Below are 21,160 nucleotides of genomic sequence, written 5' to 3'. Positions count from 1 at the left end.
TCCTGCATGCCACACGGTGTGACCAAAAAAAAAAAAGCGTACATTGTGACCATCAGAGAGGGCAGAGCTGTGACTCTGTGTTCAACACGTCCTCAGCCACCCTGGCCCTTGTACACAGTAGGCTCTCAGATATTTGGCTCAGGACTTGTGTTGCAATCTGCAGGTCAAAGTCACGGCTTATCTTTGAGAGGAGGCTTTCGTAAGAGAATAACAAGGAAATGCAGGAAGAAAGCCTAGTTTATTCAGCTTCAGTGCGCCAGGCCCGTGATCTCTCTCCGTAAATCCTCACTACCCCATTATGCTTTAGGAACCACCATCTTCACCTTGTACTTGAGAAAATTGAGGTTCAGGCAACAGGAGGATGAATTTTAAAAATAAGTGTCCAACTTGTGTGACTCGTGCTTAAAATTTGCTCCTTCTCCTAGATGATCTTTGGAAATCTGTGTCCAAGTTTTCACACATCACAATCTTTTGTGTCTGAGCTGGGGATCGGTAAGACCCTCAAAGCCTCACTTTGGTGGCCAGAGGCAGGTGTCCGGGGCCCCAGGGGCTGGGCCTGTGGGCACTGAGCCGAGGGCCCTCGGGGTCTTGCCCAGAAACAATCCGGCACAGCCTGTTATATATGCTCCCCCCCTCCCTTTTAAGGGTCGGGAGGCTTCTGAGTCATATCTACTTCACTGCCCTGTCTCCAGACCCTGGGACATGTGGGCATCATTCAGACGTGGCTAAGAGCCAGTGGCGGAGCCATATCACTCTGGGTCCAGCTTGGCTATAGGGTAAGTTGCTTACTCTTTCTGGGTCTGTTTCATCCTTTATAAAAGCTCCCCTAACTGTGATGGTTAACGGTGTGTGTGTGTGTGTGCACAGGCACATGCTCTCTCTAGGCCTGGTTTCAGGCTGTGTGTGCGTGTTCTCTCTCTCTCTAGGCCTGGTTGCAGCTGTGTGTGTGTGGGTGTGTGGGTGTGCACACATGCTCTCTCCCTCTAGGCCTGGTTGCAGGCACTGTGTGTGTGAGTGTGCTCACATGCTCTCTCTCCCTCTAGGCCTGGTTGCAGCTGTGTGTGTGTGTGTGTGGGTGTGCACACGTGCTCTCTCCCCCTCTAGGCCTGGTTGCAGCTGTGTGTGTGTGTGTGTGTGTGTGGGTGTGCACACGTGCTCTCTCCCCCTCTAGGCCTGGTTGCAGCTGTGTGTGTGTGTGTGCGTGTGCACACGTGCTCTCTCCCTCTAGGCCTGGTTGCAGCTGTGTGTGTGTGTGTGTGTGTGTGTGTGTGCACATGCGCTCTCTCCCTCTAGGCCTGGTTGCAGTCTGTGTGTGTGTCTGTGTGCACGTGTGCACACGTGCTCTCTCTAGGCCTGGTTGCAGGCTGTGTGTCTGTGCATGCGTGCGTGTGCACCTGCCCTTTCTCTCTAGGCCAGGCAAACCCTTACATTATTTACTAACCTTATGAGGTAGATACCATCACCACCCTCACTTCACCAAAGGGGAAACTGACCCAGAGAGGTACAGGCCCTGCCTAAGTCCACACAGCTTAGCAGTGACAGAATCATGGCTGAAACCCAACCAGCGGGTCTGCCCATAAAGCCAGCTCTCGTAACCATTAATGGGGAGCGAATCTGGTTTTGATCTCCTGCCAAGGGGTGATCCAAAATGGCCTAAACGAGTACAAAAGCCCAGGACCCATTACTTCCCAGTGTGAAATATAAAACATGTAAAACAAAAACCTTCTGTTTTTGGTCCTTAGCAAGCTCATCTCTATTTTACAGTGGAGAAAAGTAACCCTTAAAGAGGGTGTGACTTGCCAGGGGTCAACTGCTAACTTACAGCCCAGTTCTTCCATCAGCTCGCTGTCCTTCAAATGTATGCCCAGACCCAGAAGCCTCTGGGCCAGACCTCTGTCACAGCCCTGCCCCGCTTGCAGATGCTCTGTTGCTGCCGCTGCCTCTGCTTCCTCCTCCCCCTTGCTGAGCACCTCTGCACTCAATTCTGGCCAAGTTCCTTATAAGCACGTGAGTAGCCCAAGTCTTCAGAGACTTTAGAAATGAGTGATAAAGTCAGACACAGACCTAAAGCTTTTTAGAATGTTGCTGTTTAATCACTAAGTCGTGTCTGACTCTTTTACAACCCCATGGACTGTAGGCCACCAGTCTCCTCTGTCCATGGCATTTCCCAGGCAAGAATACTGCAGTGGGTTGCCATTTCCTTCTCCAGGGGATCTTCCCCACCCAGGGACGGAACCCGCACCGCAGGCAGATTCTTTACTGTGGGGTTCTTAAACATAATGGCTAAAAGAATAATATAGCCCATTTTAAAAAACTCATATCTCCAGGTTCTACTTTCCGGGGGTTGGTTCAGTAGATCAGGGCTGAGGCCCAGGAATGTGCATTTTTAATATAAGCAGTGTCTTTCTGACTGCTGTAGCCTACGGTGGGAGAGCAGTAATTCGGGAAATATTAACTGAGTCCCTGCACCACGCCAGGCACCATGCAGCCTCTGGGCTCGTGGAGCGAAGGACTGGGCTCCGCCTCCAGGCACCAGTCCAGCTCAAACAGATGACTAGGTCAACTGGCAAGGAATGCGGTGTGGGAAGGGGCGCCTGGGAGGAGCTAATGTCTTGTCTCTTCCCAGGCGAGAAGGGGAATATGGACTTAATATTTACCCCAGGAAGGCAAGAGAATTAAGGTACTGCTACTTAAATGGGAAAGGGTGTCAGGGTCTCTGGGACGGGGTGGAAACGTGAGACCACATGATAATGAAAACCGTTCTCTTGTTTCTCTCACTGCATTTATCACCATGTGCTATTACTTATTACATGCTGTCATTTGAGACAGGAAGCTGTTTCCACCACCAAAATAAAGCCCCACGTTGCAGGGAGAAGTCAATTCTGACTCCACCTTGAAACTGTTCCACTTGCTTTCTGTTGCTTTCGTTATTACAATCATACATAATGCCCTGCCTCAGAGAATTCTGCCCCTCTGCCTGTTAAGCTAAAGTGCCTTTGTGCATAACCCTGTCCACCTGGAGAAGGCAGGAAGAAAGAAGTTAACATATCTCTCTGCCTGAGACCTGGCATTCTAAAAGAATATTTCCAAGATTAAAGGCCTTTATTTTACTTTGTCTCCTCGCCCCTCCCCCATCTCAGATCCATAAAAGAACCTGGCATCCAGACCCCTACAAGATGGGTTACTTTGAGACATCAGTCTGCTCTCTTCTCAGTCAGCCAGCTTTCCAAATAAAGTCAGACTCCTGGCCTCATTTCCTCCTCTCCCCAGATTCACTGCCTATCCTACCAGGATCAGAGCGAGCTTAGGCTCAGTAGCACCAGAGCTGTCTTATTTTTCAATGTGAATAGTCCCCACGTCAACCCCCGGTTAACACTCTTGACATTTACTGCAGTTGAAAGAATAGGGGCCATTGACTAGCTGCTCACTCGCCATACTCTCGTGCAAAAGCCTTGTAATTCATCCCTGCTAAGCAGGTACGACGTCACCTTCATTCTGTCAACGAGGAGCCTGAGCCCTGGGAGCTTCAGAGACGTGAAGGGTCCATGTGGCCAGCGGGAGAGGTGCAGGGCGCCAATCCGGATTTGTGAGGCTCCGCAGGCAGGGGCTGGGGAGGCCATAGCCGCAGCCAGGCGTGGAGAGCCGCGGCGCTTCGCCAGAGTGCGGGGACAAGAGAGGCACCGCGGAGCCAAGGACATGGACACGAATTTGAGCAAACTCCGAGGAGGTGGCGATGCACAGGGAGGCCTGGCGTGCTGCAGTCCATGGGGTCGCAAAGAGTCTGACACGACTGAGCGGCTGAACTGAACTAAACACGTGGTTTAAGGGAAAGACATGAGGCCCGACACGCTCACCAACTGGCGTACTGTCCCCCAGGGGTAACTCGGGGCGCCCACCCCCACTAGATACCCACGGAGACCCGCCGTCCACTCGCGGCCAGCTCCTCTGAGCGCTAACGAACGCGCGGCGCTGGGGCCGTCTCTGGGTCTCAGGGCTTCCGGGCGTCCGCGTGTACATCCGGGTCACGGACGCCTATGAGCCAATGAGCGGAAGCACCGAGAGCCAAGGGGCGGGACGAAGGCGGGACATCATGGCCGCCCCCAGTCCGCCGCGTCTTGGGGCTTGTGGGTGTTGCCTTAACCCGGAGTTCGGTCACCGGAGCCCCGCCCTCTGTCCTCACCCGCCGAGCCTTCGTCCGGCCGGGACTGCTCTGGGAGGCGGCGGCCAGAGAGGGAGCCATGGGGACGGTGCACGCCCGGGTAAGAGGCCCAGCGACCCGCGCTTGCAGCGTGACCTCGGGGCGGGCGCCGCGGGGACACGCTCTCGCGGCTGCGCCCGGGGCTGCCCGGGTTAACAGAGGGCGGTGGGGCCCGAAGGCTAGCGGGGAACGGTGCTGGGGTGGGGGTGGGGGGAGCCCCAGCGCTGTGCCGCCGCGGGCCGGGTGGAGGAGGCCGCAAAGATTCCTCCACCCGCTACGGCAGGCTTTCGAGCTGGAAAACCTATACCCAGAGAAGAGACCTGACTTGCCCAAGGTCACTTAGCAGTGGGGCCCGGAAAGGGCCAGTAGGCTTTCCGCGATGTCCTGCAGTGGAGGAATAAATTTTTTCTGCCCTCAGCAGTTTCGGGCGTCTGAGTTCCTTCAGTTCAGTCGCTCAGTCGTGTCCGACTCTTTGCGACCCCGTGGACTGCAGCATCCCAGGCCTCCCTCTCCATCACCAACTCCTGGAGTTAGCTCAAACTCATGTCCATTGAGTCGGTGATGTCCCCCAACCATCTCATCCTCTGTCGTCCCTTCTCCTCCCTCGTTCAATCTTTCCCAGCATCAGGATCTTTTCCAATGAGTCGGTTTCTTTGCATCAGGTGGCCCGCATCAGGTGACCAAAGTATTGGAGTTTCAGCTTCAGCATCAGTCCTTCCAAAGAATATTCAGGACCGATTTCTTTTAGGATGGACTGGTTGTATCTTCTTGCAGTCCAAGGGACTCTCTCAAGAGTCTTCTCCAACACCACACTTCAAAAGCATCAATTCTTCGGCGCTCAGCTTTCTTTATAGTCCAACTCTCACATCCATCCATGACCACTGGAAAAACCAGAGCTTTGACTAGATGGATCTCTATTGGTAAAGTAATGTTTCTGCTTTTTTGATTTTTCCAGTTTCTCCCGCTCAGCCGCTGCTGGGGTCTTGCTAGTCTTTTCTAGAGCAGGAAGCATCTTCTTAAGTCTTCCAACCCAGGCTCAGAAGTCCTTAGGTCTCCTGGTTACCGCGCAAAGAGGGAACCCGGCTGAGTGGAGGCGGTAATAGTGTCCACTCACTGGGCTGTTGGGAGAATTGAAACAGAATGCATGTAAATGCACTTGCTTGCCTGCGGTGCGGTAGGCAGACTGCCCAGCTGCTCTCCTCTATCGCAATCTTAACTGAGGCCCAGAGAAAGAATATCTGTCCAAGGCCTTACCGGTCAAGCCTCAGAATGTTCTGAAACTGAATGTTCTGAACCATCTGCATGTTTCTGAGTCCCAGCCCACAGCACTTTTTCTGCAGCGTAGATAGCTGCACTGCTCAGAAGTTTTCAGGAGTTTTCCTGAAAGAATTTAGCACAGATGTCTCAACATGGTGTCCAGAATTGAACTTAACTTCCCTTTGCCAGATATTTCCTTCAAATAAAACACTATTTGGACCGTGCTGGTGGGCGTAGCTCCTCTCTCTCATCACTCCCAATAGCTGACGAAACAGGCCAGTCTCTTAGAAGTGAAGTGAAGGTTCCTCATTCGTGTCCGACTCTTTGCGACCCCGTGGACTATACAGTCCATGGAATTCTCCAGGCCAGAATACTGGAGTGGGGAGCCTTTCCCTTCTCCAGGGGATCGTCCCAACCCAGGGATTGAACCCAGGTCTCCTGCATTGCAGGTGGATTCTTTACCAGCTGAGCCACAAAGGAAGCCCATGGTTTTTTAGAACTCAGTTCAAATCATTTTCTACACAAACCTTGTCTCCCCTCCCTTCCTCATTTTAGATGTGCTACCAACCTCCTTGATTGACATTTCTATTCTGGTGCCCTGTTTTAGCTCTGCATTTTTCACTTAACCTTTTAGATTCTTAGTTTCTAGATGACAATAGGAACCGCATCTTATTTGCCTTGGATCCCTTGTAGCATCTTGGCAAAGTAAGCATTTGTTCATTTATTCAGCTAATGTTTACCGATAGTCAGCTGTGTGCTGCCTGGCACCGTTCTAGGTGCTCAGAGTATAGGAACAAAAAGACTTTGCTTTTATCGAGCTCCTTTGACACTGAAACTGCCACTCTTTTGTTGACTATATTGACAAAAAATAATTTCAGTTCTTTAACTTCACTAGCCAGTGTTTGAATTTTTTGGTCAGAACTCACAGTAAGAAAACTTCCCATATTTGCTATCTAGTACCCTCATGCATATGTGAAACAAAAGTTTTCTGAATCAGGACTTCCCTGGCGGTCCTGTGGTTGGGATGCTGTTTCCACTGTGGGGCGGGGGGTGCAGGAAAGGTTCAATCCCAGGTTGGGGAGCTAGGATCCCACACATTTCGTGGCAAGACCAAAAAATTAAAAAAAAAATTGGAATAAAAAAGTTTTCTGAAACAGTATTTACCATCGATATCTATTATTTTTTCTGGTATTTTCTGTCTCATTCTAGTCTATATCACTTTAAAGATGGTGTTCATAACGTTTATGTTCATTTTATGTTCATTTTCATTTATGAAATTTTATGTTCATTAAATTTATTTCATGTCCTGTTTCTTCTGTTAGCACTGCCTTGCCCAGTGCTTGGCATGTGGTGCTCGGTAAAGTTTGTCGACTCACAGTAGACATCTGCTTAAAGGTTAGAGGCTGGATCCAAATATTTATTTTAATTCATTTCCCTGACTACTTAGCCAGGCACTGCAAGGTAAATCCTGTGAAGGTGAGACTCTTGCAAGTGCTTGTCACGTACTGAATGGATATTTGGTGAATGAATGAATGAATTGGTGAAGCAGTTAATCTAGGACATCAAGCTTTGGTGCAATTGGTGAGACTGTAAAGACACCATCTGTTGAACTTAAAAGTGTAAATTTCAGATTTAAGACTACAAATGGGTGTGGCAAGTCTTTGGTGAAATATGTTCTGTGCTTCGAGATGAGATTTTAGGAACCATAAGGGAATTTATTTGAGCACAATAGCACATGAACTTTATGTCCAGACAAAAATCTGTTAGTCAAGCATTCGGATTAAGAACAACGAATATGTGTGTATGTTCCTAACCATAGTATATACTCTGCATATAGGATTTACTCATCTGTAATACACTTTTTAGCACTATGTAAACGTAAATACAGAAGCATGTTCATGAAAGGTTGCATTAAAAAGTTACTATTTTAGGGACTTCCCTGGCAGTCCAGTGGTTAAGACTTTGCCTTCCAATGCAGGAGGTGTTTGTCTGATCCCTGGTCAGAAAGCTAAGATCCCACATGCCTTGTGGCCAAAAAACCAACAAACATAAACCAGAATAAAGACTTTAAAAATGGTCCACATTAAAAAAAATCTTAAAGTTACTATTTTGATTTGTTTGCATGTTTGAGAAATACAGTAATGATCCCTTGTTTTAAATATTTACACAACAAAAGTGAAAGGATAATTATGTGAAATAAATTCTATTTCTTTGCCCAACATCATCTTCCCTTTTTACTCATGTAAATAATCCACGTCAACCCCTGAGGGAAGGACCCAGTCTGTCTTATTCACGGCTGCCTTCCCTGCTCACTCAGATATTTATTAAACGTGAGAACAAAAGAAAATCAGTCACTCACCCATTCCATAAATGAGTATTTCTGATATAGCCGGGCAGGTAAAAACAAAAAGGAGTACTTGCCAAGGTCGTAAACTTCAGCCGAGGGGTATCCCTGTGAAGGAGGGACGGATTCTCGCTGAAGAAGCAGGGACGGCTCACAGAGGAGATGACGCCGAGGGTGGCTCTTTCGGCTCATCTCTGGGGAGGAGGCTGGTTATCCTGGGCGGAGAGGACCAGGGGCGCCCAGACAGGATTGCGAGGGTTGCGTGTGGTCGGGGTCGAGTCTGGAGTAGCAGAAGGGGCTGCGTAGTGGAGCTCCTCCGCGCGCCGCTGCGTCCCTGGGGGCGCTTTTTAGGGCCAGGATGGGAAAGCGGCCATGGTACTGTGAGGTCAGTACCTTTCCAGAGGACCAGTGCCATGATGAAGGGTGTGCTGACAGGCCATTGAACATTCCAGGGAAAAGGCGAGAACGGCCCAGAGTCCGCCTTGCTGCACGTTCCGCAGGCGGCAGATAACGCCCGCGCGCTTCACAAGTGCTTCTCTATGGAGAGAGCTGGTGGAGGGAGGAAGCAGCCGGCTACGGGTACCACGGTTCTCCCAGAGCTGCCTGTGTGTGCACTCACCTGGTGCCACTCGAGCGTCTGGGAGTCCCCGTGGTTAGGCAGTCACGTTGTTCAGCCGTGTCTGATTCTTTGTGGACCCCATGAAGTGAAGTGAAGTCGCTCAGTTGTGTCCAACTCTTTGCGACCCCATGAACTGTAGTCCTCCAGGCTCCTCCATCCATGGGATTTTCCAGGCAAGAGTCCTGGAGTGGGTTGCCATTGCCTTCTCCAGATCTTCCCTACCCAGGGATTGAACCTGGGTCTCCAGTATTGTATTGGCTCCGGCTTTACCATGTGACCCCGTGGACTGAAGCAATTATGTATGTAATAAATATACCATATTATATGTGCATTGTTTTGCATACTCTTATCATATCTCCATAATTATTACTGTAGAATCCTTCCTCAGAAGATGCTTGAACGCTTTTGAGGTAATGTCACTTCAGACTGAAGGACCGCTTTCTGGCATATGCCGCTCCCCTTAGTTAAGTGAGACTTTCTGAACCAAAACAAATCTTACCAGAGTCCGGAGAAGTATCTTTAAATAATTTGGTTTGTTAATGTAACTATCCTAGATTGTATCTAGTTTTGATTAAAAAAAATGAGGATGCTTTCTGTAACAGGAAAGCAATTTTTGTTGTTGTTTTCACATGAGTCTCAGGTGTACAGAGCTAAGTTCTTGGAACAGTGATTGTAGTTTGTGCCTGACCCTTTTGTTGATTAATTTTCACCTTTGTTTTCTGTAATAACAGTACTCTGGACCCCGAAGGGTCACTGTCAGCCGAAGGCTCGCGAGCCGGCAGCTGCTCGCACTCTCTGTGCTCCCACCCCACTGCCACCAGCACGAGAAGGGCCTGTGGTCCTGAGTTTTCTGGAGCGCCATCTGAGACAAAAACGAAAAGATTTGGCTTTTTAATGGAAGTTCATATATCTGTGGTTCCCCCCACTCTCTTTCAGAGTTTGGAGCCTCTGCCAGCCAGTGGACCTGATTTCGGAGCGTTAGGAGAAGAAGCTGAATTTGTTGAAGTTGAACCTGAAGCTAAGCAGGAAATTCTTGAGAACAGGGATGTGCGTATCCTGTGGAGGGCGAGGGCTCCGTCCTGTTGTTGCTAGAAGCACTCGCTTCCACAAACTGCTGGGAAAACAGACAGGGGTTAACCTTGTTGACACCTTTATCAAAGAAGAGTTTGCAGCCAGCTACATTTTAGAAAGACTGGATGCTGAGAGAAATAGCTTCTGGTTTTAGAGGAACACTTTTTTCTTGGTGATTCTTTGTGTGGAAAGGGTAAACAAACCCATTTTTGTATTTCTGTTAGAAAAAAAAACAAAAGTATTTCAAAGAGAAACTCAAGTGGTGCTAAAATTTAAACTGTGTTCCCTCCTCCCAGAAAAGACTTTGGGTTTTGAATGAAACTTTTTCTAAACTTTGTTGCCTTTGAAATTAAATACAGATATGTAAACACATTTTCATTAGTTCTTTTTTCTATTTTAAATTTACTTAGTTTTAATTGGAGGATAATTGCTTTACCCTATTGTGTTGGTTTCTGCCATACATCAACCTGAATCAGCCATAGGTGTACATATGTCGCTGCCCTCTTGAACCTCCCTCCCGCCTTCCTCCCTTTGATTAGTTCTTTGATTACGATTGTAGTATAGTGTTCTGATCACCTATAAGTCATGCAGGTCCTAGCACTTCCCGTTACGCCTGCTTGATTTTTCTGTTACTCACTACCATCTGCTCTACTATGTACGTTGCCTGTTTCTCTCCCTTTTAGTATATAACCTCCATAGAGTCAGAAATTTTAAAGTTTTGGTTGCTGATATATTCTCAGTGTTCAGTATGATACTTGGTTCATAGGTAATCAGTGCATTTTCATTGAATGAATGAATGAAGTAAGTCTTTATAGACAAGGGAAAGGCTCTGAGCTGGCGTTTATCATGCCATATTGAAATCCACACAGGATCTCCGGCAAAATACTCAGTTATTAAACCAGGTCACAGTCGGCATCATCCAGAGGCCGGTGCCCCAGGGAGCATGTGGGGAAGGGGGTCCAGAGGATCTCTGCACCCTGCCTGGCTTTAGGGCTGACCTGGCCCTTGGTCATCTGGCTGCAGGGAGCTTGTAAGTCTCGTTCACAAGAAGTACAGACCTAGTCAGTTCAAGCGACCAGTTGTTTTGAAAAGGCATGGGGTTAAGAAACGTGGCTCATTAAATTAAAAAAAGAAAGTCTTTGAAAGTAGTTTTAGGTGTTGTCTTTAGCCGTGACATCTGGCCTTTTGCCGCGTCTTGTTCTCAACAATCTTTTGTCCCCTTATCGCGTTCAGGTGGTGGTTCAACATGTGCATTTTGATGGACTTGGAAGGACTAAGGACGACATCATCATGTATGAAATCAGAGATGTTTTTAAGGCTAAAAACCTTATTGAGGCAAGTATTCCCCTCTGCGTGGCCTTCTTCCCATCCCCTTCCGAAGACCCCGTGGGCCTCTGCTCGCACCACTGGGTATCCCGCCCCCACTGATGAGCTCGCCTCCTACCGGGAAGGGGGCTGAACCCCTTCTGTTCCCAGAAGCCCCCCCACAAGCTGACATGCTCTCGCATCCACCCTGACCCCAAAGAAGAGGTGTTCCCCCGTCCTGCCCAGGGCCGCCCATCCCTGTGTCCCTTGCAGCCGTCCCAGCTTTGCCGCAGAGCTGCTGGTGGGGGGTCTTGACTCTTCCTGCAGCCCCCTGGTGCTCAGCACACTTTCCCTTCAGGGCCCTCCATGACCGTGGGGGCTGGGCTGTTCCCTGCCACCCACCCCTGCCGACTCCTCGGGCCCTTACTTGTTTATGCCCCCGCATCTTTCCCGGCTTGCACCGTCCTCTCCTCTGTGGCTTTCTTGAGTCTGCTCTCGGAACCACACTTAGGTGCCTGGCAGAGTCGCCAGCAGCTTCTTTGTGACCACGTCCCGCTGGCTCCAGCCCCCATTGCATGTGATCTCTTAAGCAGTGTTCAGCCATTCCCACTTTTAAAAATATAGTTTTTTGTTTTTTTTTAAAGATTAATATTCTTCTCAGGGAATTATCAACTTTGCACGAATGCTAAGCTGCCAGCCTGGTCTCACAGCCACCGTGTATGTCTCTGTATCTTAGAGGAATACCGTTTCTGTTTTTCTCTCTTCCAGGTTATGAGGAAGTCTCACGAAGCCCGTGAAAAGTTGCTGCGTCTAGGGATATTTAGACAAGTGGATGTTTTGATCGATACGTGTCAGGGTAGGCATCCTGGTTGCAGCTTCTCTCTGATTTCACCTAGGATCTGTTCCCCTAGGATCACAGACACTATTTACGTGTCCAGGCAGAGAGCACGTGCATTCTCAAGGAATTCACTGGGTCTTCAAGTCAGGCTGAGGGAGGTCAGGTGACTGAAGATGCTGCTTGCTGAGCCCCTGGATGGGACCAGGGTTCTGAGAAGGAGAGAGCCGGGCTTTTTCTGGATAGCCCACCCCAGCGGGTGTCTGAATGAGCTCTTGGCAGATTCCACCTAAATATGTGTTAAGAAGAGGAGGCAAGTGGGAGTCAGATTTCACTTTTGAGCGTCTATTCACTTCCTCAATTGCTATGATATTGGGCAGCTGTCTTACCTTGGTGTTTATTCTTTGGTTAATGAGTCCATGCCATAGGAAGAGCCCGTGGCAGATAAGACATGGTGTCTTTCCAAAGAAGCTTCTGGTCAAGTGGAAGAGGGTTAGGGACAGACAGAGAAGTGAGGACAGTTCAGCTGATAGGTTGTGCTGTATGGGGGCGAGGCCCTGGAGGAGGAGACCTAGTCTCTTGGTCAGCAGAGGCAAAGTGGGTCAGAGAAGACTTCCTGGACGAGGTGACACAGATGCTGAGACCTAAAAGATGCGCGTGAGCACGCTTGGGGAGCAGGGCTGATGAGGACTATGCTAGGGAGAGAGAATAGGCCCTGTGGCCAGAGAGAAAGGGTCACTGGGTGGACGCCAGGGCTCCAGAGCCAGAAGGCAGTCATGGGGAATGAGTGAAGCAAGACGAGGCAGGAGAAGGATCAGGAGACAGGTTGTGAAGGACTCCGTGTGTGGCGGTTCACTCCGTTCCGACGTCCCCCGAAAAATACATGTTTGGAATGAATCAGAGAACAAGTGAACTCTTCAGGATTGAGTGAAAGATAATTTTGAGAAGATGAAAATGAAACAGTATATGAAAGTGCTTGCAAAAATACAAAATGCTGTGTAAATGGAAGACGTTTCTATTACCTGGAATACAGAGCCATCTGTGACTAACAGAGGCCCCTGGTCTCTCTCCCCCAGCGGGACAGGGGTACGGCAGTGGCCCTTGCCAGTGCTCCGGAGTGCTTGTTGGTGGCGAGTCCCGGCGTGACGTTTAGATTTAGCGCTCTCCTGCCTTTGTGAATGTGATGTGTATGTGGTCAGCTGGTTCACTTCTGTCCCTGGTTCTCTACCATGGCTGCCTTTAGAACTACCCGGGAGCTTTTAAGAAAGAATGTGGACATCATCCATTTGTCAGATGTCTAGAATGTGCAGTGCCAAAAGTGAACCTTAGCGCAGGCCACACTTGAGTTAACAGGAACATCTCTGTCGGTTCATCAGTTGTAACAAACATGGCCACCAGTGCGGCGTGTGACGGGGGGAGGGGGTGTGTGTAGAGGGGGCTTATGGGAACTCTCCGTACTTTCTGCTCAGTTTTTCTATAAACCTAAAACTGCTCCTCTAAACAATAAATTCTGCTAATTAAAAAAAAAAGTGGTGCCAAGGCTCCAGCCTGGACAAGCTGAATCTGAGAGTTTGGGAGCCCCTGCCTGGGTGTCCGTGGGTCTGACAGCTCCCAGAGGCCGTGGGTGTCCAGCCAGGGCTGCAGGATCAACCTTGGCCTTTCTGGTGCGCAGGGCCCTGCCCCGCAGGACCCTAGGTGGGTGATGGGCAGCTCTGCTGAACTCAGGCCCATGCCACCAGCTTGGGAAGGACAGAACCATCCACGTCCTACATCCGGCTCGAGCTGTTGCTTCTCCGTCAGGGTTACTCGAGCCCCTCTCACTCGAATTCCATGTTTTAACGTCCATTGAACTGAGGCCCCCCCCGGCATTTTTAAGGAGCTCATTTGTGGGGGAATAAGTACCATAAGGAAGTAATGCAAATGACGTGTGTTTACATAATACTGCTGCTGCTGCTGCTTATGACTCCTTTCAGCAAAGCCTGACCTCGCGGTCTTCCACCGCAGAAACCAGACCCATGTGTCGGGATGTGATGGGGTTTTCACGCACGTTCTTGGGCTTTAGACCACAGTGTGTGTGTTCCAAAGGAGGCTGTAAAATCAGCGGAGGCTCAGTTTGCATTCTGCCATTTATCGCACCGGGACAGAAAATAAAGCTGCACACCACGCTGCCTTAACTGTTTCATCTTTTGCACTTACTAGGTGATGATGCACTTCCCAACGGGTTAGACGTTACCTTTGAAGTCACTGAGTTAAGGAGGTTAACGGGCAGTTACAACACCATGGTCGGGAACAATGAAGGCAGTATGGTAAGACATGGGCTTTCCCTTCCTGAGGGTGGGACTTGCCATAGTGAACTTTGAATTTTTTAAAAAATATTTATTTATTTGCCTGTTCTGGTCTCGGCTGTGGCGTGAGGGATCTTTAGTTGCAGCATGTGGGACCTGCTTCCTTGACCAGGCCCCCTGAATGGCAAGTGTGGAGTCTCAGTCACCAGGGAAGTCCCCAGTTGTGAACTATGCTCTAAAAACTAATGGTAGTTCCAAAACTTTTCCATGACCTTTAGTCTTTATTTGTAAGCTGTCCTGTGGTTCTCATTAATCTTCCTAGAGTTGATTACAACACGCTTTGTTATGAAGATGGGTTGTTTGAGAACGGGGTGTTGATAACCCATGTTCATATTAATAGTTTCTTATTCAAATTCTCCTGAACTCCAAGCACACAGAGTCAGTTTCTCTGAGCTTCACAGTCAGCAGGATTAGCCTAACCCTAACATTCATCAGGCGTGTGCCCCCGGCAGAGGCAGGCTTTAAAGAAGAAGCGCAATTACAGATGAAAGGCGGACCCTCTGTACATCTTTACTCCGTGTCTGTGAGAGTTATTCCTTCCATCTAAACCCCTGCTGTTTTTCTTTTTTGTATGATTCCATTTTTTTTCTTAAACTTTTTATTTTGCATTGGGGTGTAGCTGATAAACAGTGTTGTGATGGTTTCAGGTGGACAGCACAGGGACTCAGCCGTACGCATACATGTATCCATTCTCCCCCAAGCTCTCCTCCCATCCAGGCTGCTGCGAAACATTGAGCCGAGTTCCCTGTGCAGGTCCTTATTGGTTATCCATTTTAAATACAGCCGTGTGTACATGTCCATCACAAACTCGCTCACTATCCCTTCCCTCCTCCCTTCCCTACTAGTAACCGTAAGTTCGTCCTCTAAGTCTGTGAGGGGTACGCATATATAATAGAATATTACTCAGCCATTAAGCAGGGTGAAATAATGCCATTTGCAGCAACATGGGTGGACCTAGAGATTGTCATGCCGAGTGAAGTAATTCAGAGAAGGGGAAATATCATACACCTCTTGTAAGTGGACTCTAAAAAGAAATGACATAGATGAACTTACTTACAAAACCTCTGCTGTTTTTCTTTTGCTCCCAGGTCCTTGGCCTCAAACTCCCTAATCTTCTAGGCCGGGCAGAAAAGGTGACTTTCCAGTTTTCCTATGGAACAAAAGAAACTTCGTATGGCCTGTCCTTCTTCAAACCACAGCCTGGAAACTTCGATAGAAAGTAGGAAACCCAGTGGATCGTTGTGTTCAGTGGCCTGGTTTAGGGGTTAAGGTAGCTGTAGTGGATGTTTCTGAAAAGAAACTTTGCAGGATCGGCCGACGCTTCTGTTGTGTCACCACACGCGTAGATTTCCCTGTGCAGATGAGCCCCAAGGTGTAGCTGTGAATCTGTTGATTTAGGTGGTGCACCAGGTATAATCGCGTACCAGCATGTAAAGCTCTGTCCTCTTGTTTTCTAGTTTCTCCGTAAACTTATACAAAGTCACAGGACAGTTCCCTTGGAGCTCGCTCCGGGAGACAGACCGAGGCGTATCAGCGGAGTACAGCGTGAGTGGCTTTCCCGTCCTTCTCTTTGTGTGCCTACGTGGGACCTGATCCCCAGACTCGGCCAAGGGGGCGGGGCCAGGCACGCATCCACACGTGGGCTGAAGCTTGGAGCCGGGGGCCCCGTCGCTGGGGTCACCCTCTGCTGCCTGTCCTGCTGCCAGCCGCCTCCCGGGCGTCCCCTCCCCACTCGCCAAGTGCCCGTTGCCAGGGCCAGAGAGGGTGGCCAACTCCCACAGCGGCAGATACTTTGACCCGGTCACATCTCTTCCCTGCCCCTGACTTCCTGGGACACCGTCTGTTTGTCCTTCCTCGTGCACGCTCAGATCGATCGCTCCTGACAGCCAGTTAAGGTCACATCAGGTTACCGGATGCTTTCATCATTGGTTTATAGCGCGTTCACTTCTGGCGGGATGCATCGCGTGGAATTACTGTTGTTTGACCATTTTTCAATTTTACAACGAACCTTGCTCTTCTTTACCTTCCTTTCTAGCTTGTCCCCCTTCCTCCCCTCCTGGTGTAGGCTTTAGTTTGATGAGGAAAGACTTGAGGCGCATGCTTTGTAAAAGTAGTTCCTTGTGTGCGGTCTTCAGACCCACTGCTTCTGCCTCTCCTGCACGTTCATGGCCCTGCATGCCCTGCTGGGTGAGCGTCTCCAGGGAGGGGCCCAGGAAGCTATTGTGGCATGCCCCCCACCCAGTACCTCCACTCTTCACGGACTTGTGACCCCGTCTCCCTGCTCTTCTCTGGGGGCTGAGGTGGCTCACGTGGGTCACCCTGCCTGGCTTCAGCAAACCAGGTGGGGTGCGTGTCCCGTGGTCTTTCGGATGGAAAAGAAACCAGGTGGTTATAAAGTTCCTGCAGCATCAGACCAGCGATGCCCGTCTCCTGGCTCAGAGCGCAGCCCTGCTGCTCAAGCAGTTTTTCCCTCTGATGGGGACCTTGGCTTTCTCCCCCAGCCCTGCCCCGCCCGCTTCCACTCCCTCCTTCCCAGTTTGCCTTGTCTTTGTCTCTTCCCATCCCATCGTTTCACAGAGTGGCTTAGTTTTTGATCGGCTAACAATCTAATGACGCGTCACCACACAACCCTGGCTGGGATGACGCTGCGTCCACGCAGCACGAAGGCTGACAGTTCTCTGCGTTCGCTTGCAGTTTCCCACCTGGAAGACGAGCCACACGATCAAGTGGGAGGGCGTCTGGCGGGAGCTGGGCTGCCTCTCCAGGGTCGCGTCCTTCGCTGTCCGGAAGGAGAGCGGGCACTCGCTGAAGTCGTCTCTCTCGGTAAGGGCTTTGCGTCTGCCGTCAACGTGTGCCTGCCCTGGTGCAGCCAGGCCATATGCGTTGGGAGAATGGCGTTTACCTCCATCAGGAGGGACCGAGCGGTGTCACGATTGGGGCGGCTAGAACGGTGGCTAGGACCGGTCACTGTAAATATCTGGACACAGCCTCACGTCCTTTTTTCCTAAGTAACATCGGAGGTGATGGAAACGGAGGGAATAAGGGCCCACTGTGGTGTCTTAGCTGGAAGCAGGCTGAGCTGACGTCCATCAGGGCATCAAGCTCCCTGAGAAAACAGGGCTGGGGACGGGCTCGGAGTCACCCAGCCAGCAGACATGACCTGTCTCCCTGACTCCGTTGGGTCCTCACACAGAATGGGAGGTTTTAATGAAGGTGAAGCCACCTAAGGGAAAGCTCGGCACTGAGCCTGGCGAGCAGCCAGCGCTCAGGGAGTGTCATTCCATATTAAAGCGCAGACACCCTGTCCTTACCTCTTCCAGCACTCGATGGTCATCGACTCTCGGAACTCCTCCATCCTGCCGAAAAGAGGTGCTTTGCTGAAGGTGAACCAGGTGAGCATTCCCTCCCCTGTGGCCCCTGCAGGCTCCTGGGGGACTGGGGCGTCCCTTGGGGGCGGTCACGTTGTTAATACTTGCAGCTGCCTTTAGCTGTAAAGGTCATTCTGGAATGGCTTGCAAGGGTGTCCCTCCCTCCCAGGGTTCCTAGCCCTGGATTTGCTCCCTGCAGCTCAGACTCTGCCTTCACGGAGCTGAGTCAGGATGAGGTGCCAGCCTCTGATGTGTCACTTCACAGACCAGGAGCCAAGTCGTGACTTGGTGGGACTGGTTTCCTTGGTGGTCCTTGATGAGCACACAAGCCCAGGGTTGTAACCCTGACACCGGCAGGGCCCAGCCGGTGACCTCGGGGAGAAGCTGGCTGGGGAGGGGGCTCCAACCCTGTGTCTGCCTGAACTCAGTGTCAGAGGAGCAGCTGGGAATCCAGTTTTCATATGCTGTCGCTGCTGCTAAGTCACTTCAGTCGTGTCCGACTCTGTGCGACCCAATGGACAGCAGCCCGCCAGGCTCCTCTCTCCATGGGACTCTCTAGGCAAGCGTACTGGAGTGGGTTGCCTTTTCCTTCTCCCATTTTCATATGAAAATGTGTGAAATTGTGAGAGATGGGCTAATATTCTTTTTCCAAACACTGATTGGGCCAAACAAGTCATGTCATCCTGTTACTGTTCAGTTGCTAAGTCGTGCCTGACTCTTTGCGACCCCATGGGCTGTAGCCCTCCAGGCTCCCCTGTCCATGGGATTTCCTAGGCAAGAATACTGGAATAGGTTACCATTTCCTACTCCAAGGGATTTTCCCAACCCGGGGATCGAACCCTCATCTCCTGCATCGGCAGGCGGGTTCTCTACGCCTGAGCCACCATCCTTAGCAAGCTCTGTAACGAACATCGATGTTGCCGGTGTTTTCCTGGCACACGTAAGGAGCGACCTTCTCTGCGGTTGCTCTGTGTCTGGTGCCGGTGTCTCTGCCAGGCCCCTGCTGCTGTCCCGCACGAGCAGGCGGCAGCCTCTGGGGCACAGGCGTGGTCCGTTGCCTCCCCAAGAGCACAGAGCGCGGCCTGCAGTGGTGCTGCGGTTGCTGCCGCCGCGCTGTGGGCTCCGTCCCACCTGAGACCCTCCCCGACAGGAGCTGGCCGGCTACACCGGAGGGGACGTGAGCTTCCTAAAAGAAGATTTTGAGCTTCAGTTGAATAAACAACTCATCCTTGACACAGTGAGTATCTCGCCAGCTGCTTGTCGCCTGTGTTTTTGGAATCTGACTAGATCCTAGTTCCCGAATATCTAAAGCTCGGAAGAGGAAATGAGAACAGTCACGCTTGAAGCTCAAGTGCGTCATCTCTTAAGTGTGGCCAGAATTGAGGCTGCTCTGGGGAGAAGCGATGGTTAGCTCCTTTAAAACTCACCTGTCAGTTATTTCACACGGAAGAGCCCCTTCCCCACTCACCATCATCTCAGGGCCGTCAAGAAGCGTGTCTGGAGGACACGTGTGCCTCCGTCTTTGCCTCCTGATGTTACGTCCCTAGAAGTTCTGCGTCTTCACCCGACTTTGCTAGGTCTTTAGGCTCTGGGTGTCTCCAGGAATCTCCGTGTTAAATGTTTTTAACCGGCTTTGGTTTAGCTCCTCCTGCTTCCCTCAGGACCTGAGGAGTGAGTGACCGGACTCTGCCCGAGGCAATGGAGCCCAAGCCGGGAGACACTGTGCCTGTTGTCCACTCTTCCTAGCGCCTGGGTGGCTGGGGACAGCTCTCCACACCCCACTGCTGCCTCAGAACCTGGGGGCGAGGCGCGAGTTCTGACAAAACAGTACACACGTCTGACTGTGAAGTCGTTTATCACTGCTTCCTATCGGTCCTGGACTCAGCGCACTCAGAATGTGGTCCCTGCCTTTTCTTTTTCTCTGCTTCTCTGGAGGCTGCCGGGGCTGATTTCTTGTTGAGTTCAGCGAGCTCTCTCCTGTCCCCTCCTGTGCCCACTCCCTGGCACACCACCAGCCCTCCTTGACTGCATCATGCCTTCTCCTCCCATGCCTCGATGTCTCTTCCTCGGCTTCCTTTCCCTCTGTCCATCCATCTGCCCGCCCATCTGTCCTCCCACCTGTCCATCTGTGCGTACGTCCATCCCTCCCTTCTTCTCACACAGACTGGCTGGCTGCCAGGCACTGTCTGGGCACCAAGAGCACCCCAGTAAATAAAGCAGTCCGTGCTCTCACACGCTAGTGGAGGGGAGTCCCGCAAGCAACGAGATGGATATGTAACCCAGCAGGCAGTGATGAGAGACGTGAGGAGCAGGACAGCAGACTGAGGGGTGGAAGGCGGCCACGGGGGTGCTGCCTTATCGTCGTTGGTCGGGGGGGCGTCTTTAATGAGCCCCTCCACCCTCAGGGGTCTCTCCCCCTGTCCCCACCCACCCTGGGACAACCATGTGAGGTGCATAAAGCAGCTCGTTTTTAGTAACAGGCCGTGGGATTTCAGTGGAGTGAGCGGGGAGTCAGGACAGGAGGGAACCAGGGGGTGGGCTCATCGTCCTGCTGGTGTTGAAGAATTGGGGTGCCCGGTGCTGGAGGGAGCGGGTGGAGAGGCCTAGGTGTGGGGTCACCTGGGGCTCCCGTGGTCACCGAGCTCAGCGGGACAGGCGGCACGGTGGGCCTGTCTTGGGGGGGCATCAGTGCTCCTTGTCGCCCCCTGCCCCTTAGGTCGTGACCGTTGGGGGGTCGGGGCAGGGAGGACAGTCTGCCAGAAGCGTCTTGTCCAGGGGGCGGCCGCCCCGCTGCGTGCCAGGCTCCAGCCCCTCGCCCTGTTGTGCAGCGGTCTGTCACATCGTTGAGCAAAGACGCATTTCTCAGAATAGAACGTGCACTTGGCCCTCTCTGCCCACTCTGCCCCGGTTTTCATCTGCGATTCTTCCTACAGAAGCTTCTAAAAAAGAGCCCTCTGGGCAGCTTTGAAGGATGTGGACTTTGCATGTCCAAGAGGACAAGTTGGGCAGAAGCCTGTGGGGAGTGCTCAGGAGATGCCGGGGCGCATGATGACGGCCAGGGGTCAGGAGCCCAGAGGGCCCACTGTGGTCTCAGGCATCACCGGGGCATTTCTGGGCGGGGATGACATGGTGTGAAGATCAGATCCCTGCATGGGATCATTCACCGCCCCGACCCTGACCTGTCAGACGAAAGTGCCGTCCCTGAGGGTTGGGTTGGATGTGTGTTTCTCTGCATTTCTTTTTTTTTTCGTTTGTTTTATTATTTATTTTTGGCCATGCCGGGCCTTCATTGCTCTGCACGCTTTTCTCTTGTCAGAGTGTGAGGGTTTCGCATTGTGGCAGCTTCCCTCACTGTAGAGTGCGAGCTCTAGGGCTCCCATCATTGCGGCTCCTGGGCCCTAGAATGCAGACTCAGTAGTTGGGGTGCACGGGCTTAGTTGCTCTGCAGCACCTGCGTTCTTCCCAGATTGGGGATCAAACCTGTGTCTCCAGCATCAGCAGGTGGATTCGTTACCACGGAGCCACCAGCAAAGCCCTGAATTTCTTACTTGTAGCATTTTCTTACCTGCTGCCTCCTTTTCCTGAGATGCCAGGCACCCTCAGGACGTGAGGCCAAGCCACAGAGGCCTTTGGATGCCGACTCTCTTGTCGGGGCCTGGTCCCCCTCCATCTGGCCGTGGCATGGCCCACTGGGCTTGGCTTCTCGGAAGGGAGGGTGTTGCCCAGTGTCAGAGCCAGCCCCTGCTGAAGGTTTAGGCTTGTTTTTTTTGCTTATGTCTCGTACGTCTTGAAATTTGAAGTTGCGAGTTACACAGATA

At 51.3% G+C, this 21,160-nt stretch overlaps 1 protein-coding gene and 1 long non-coding RNA gene across 2 annotated transcripts in view; one reads left to right on the top strand and one right to left on the bottom strand.

Annotated features, from left to right (window-relative positions):
* Positions 1–2,654: 2,654 nt before the first annotated feature.
* On the bottom strand, positions 2,655–4,052 carry LOC129640711 (uncharacterized). The gene is made up of 2 exons (XR_008708951.1): positions 3,914–4,052; positions 2,655–3,808 (listed from the first exon to the last, which is right to left on the bottom strand). It is a non-coding gene; the product is annotated as an uncharacterized LOC129640711 (long non-coding RNA).
* Positions 4,053–4,100: 48 nt separating this feature from the next.
* The window catches only part of SAMM50 (SAMM50 sorting and assembly machinery component), a 30,320-nt gene continuing 13,260 nt past the window's right edge, over positions 4,101–21,160 (top strand). The window contains exons 1-10 of the mRNA XM_055565797.1: positions 4,101–4,259; positions 9,355–9,465; positions 10,723–10,824; positions 11,563–11,650; positions 13,829–13,935; positions 15,063–15,193; positions 15,432–15,519; positions 16,669–16,797; positions 17,295–17,366; positions 18,493–18,579. Coding sequence (XP_055421772.1) covers positions 4,239–4,259; positions 9,355–9,465; positions 10,723–10,824; positions 11,563–11,650; positions 13,829–13,935; positions 15,063–15,193; positions 15,432–15,519; positions 16,669–16,797; positions 17,295–17,366; positions 18,493–18,579 — 936 coding nt within the window. The 5' untranslated portion in view covers positions 4,101–4,238. The remainder of the gene's footprint in view (positions 4,260–9,354; positions 9,466–10,722; positions 10,825–11,562; positions 11,651–13,828; positions 13,936–15,062; positions 15,194–15,431; positions 15,520–16,668; positions 16,798–17,294; positions 17,367–18,492; positions 18,580–21,160) is intronic.

This window comes from Bubalus kerabau, chromosome 1, assembly GCF_029407905.1.
Source record: "Bubalus kerabau isolate K-KA32 ecotype Philippines breed swamp buffalo chromosome 1, PCC_UOA_SB_1v2, whole genome shotgun sequence".
NCBI lineage: Eukaryota > Metazoa > Chordata > Mammalia > Artiodactyla > Bovidae > Bubalus > Bubalus kerabau.
The sequence above is the reverse complement of the archived record's forward strand: the minus strand, read 5'-3'. Positions and strand labels throughout refer to the sequence as shown.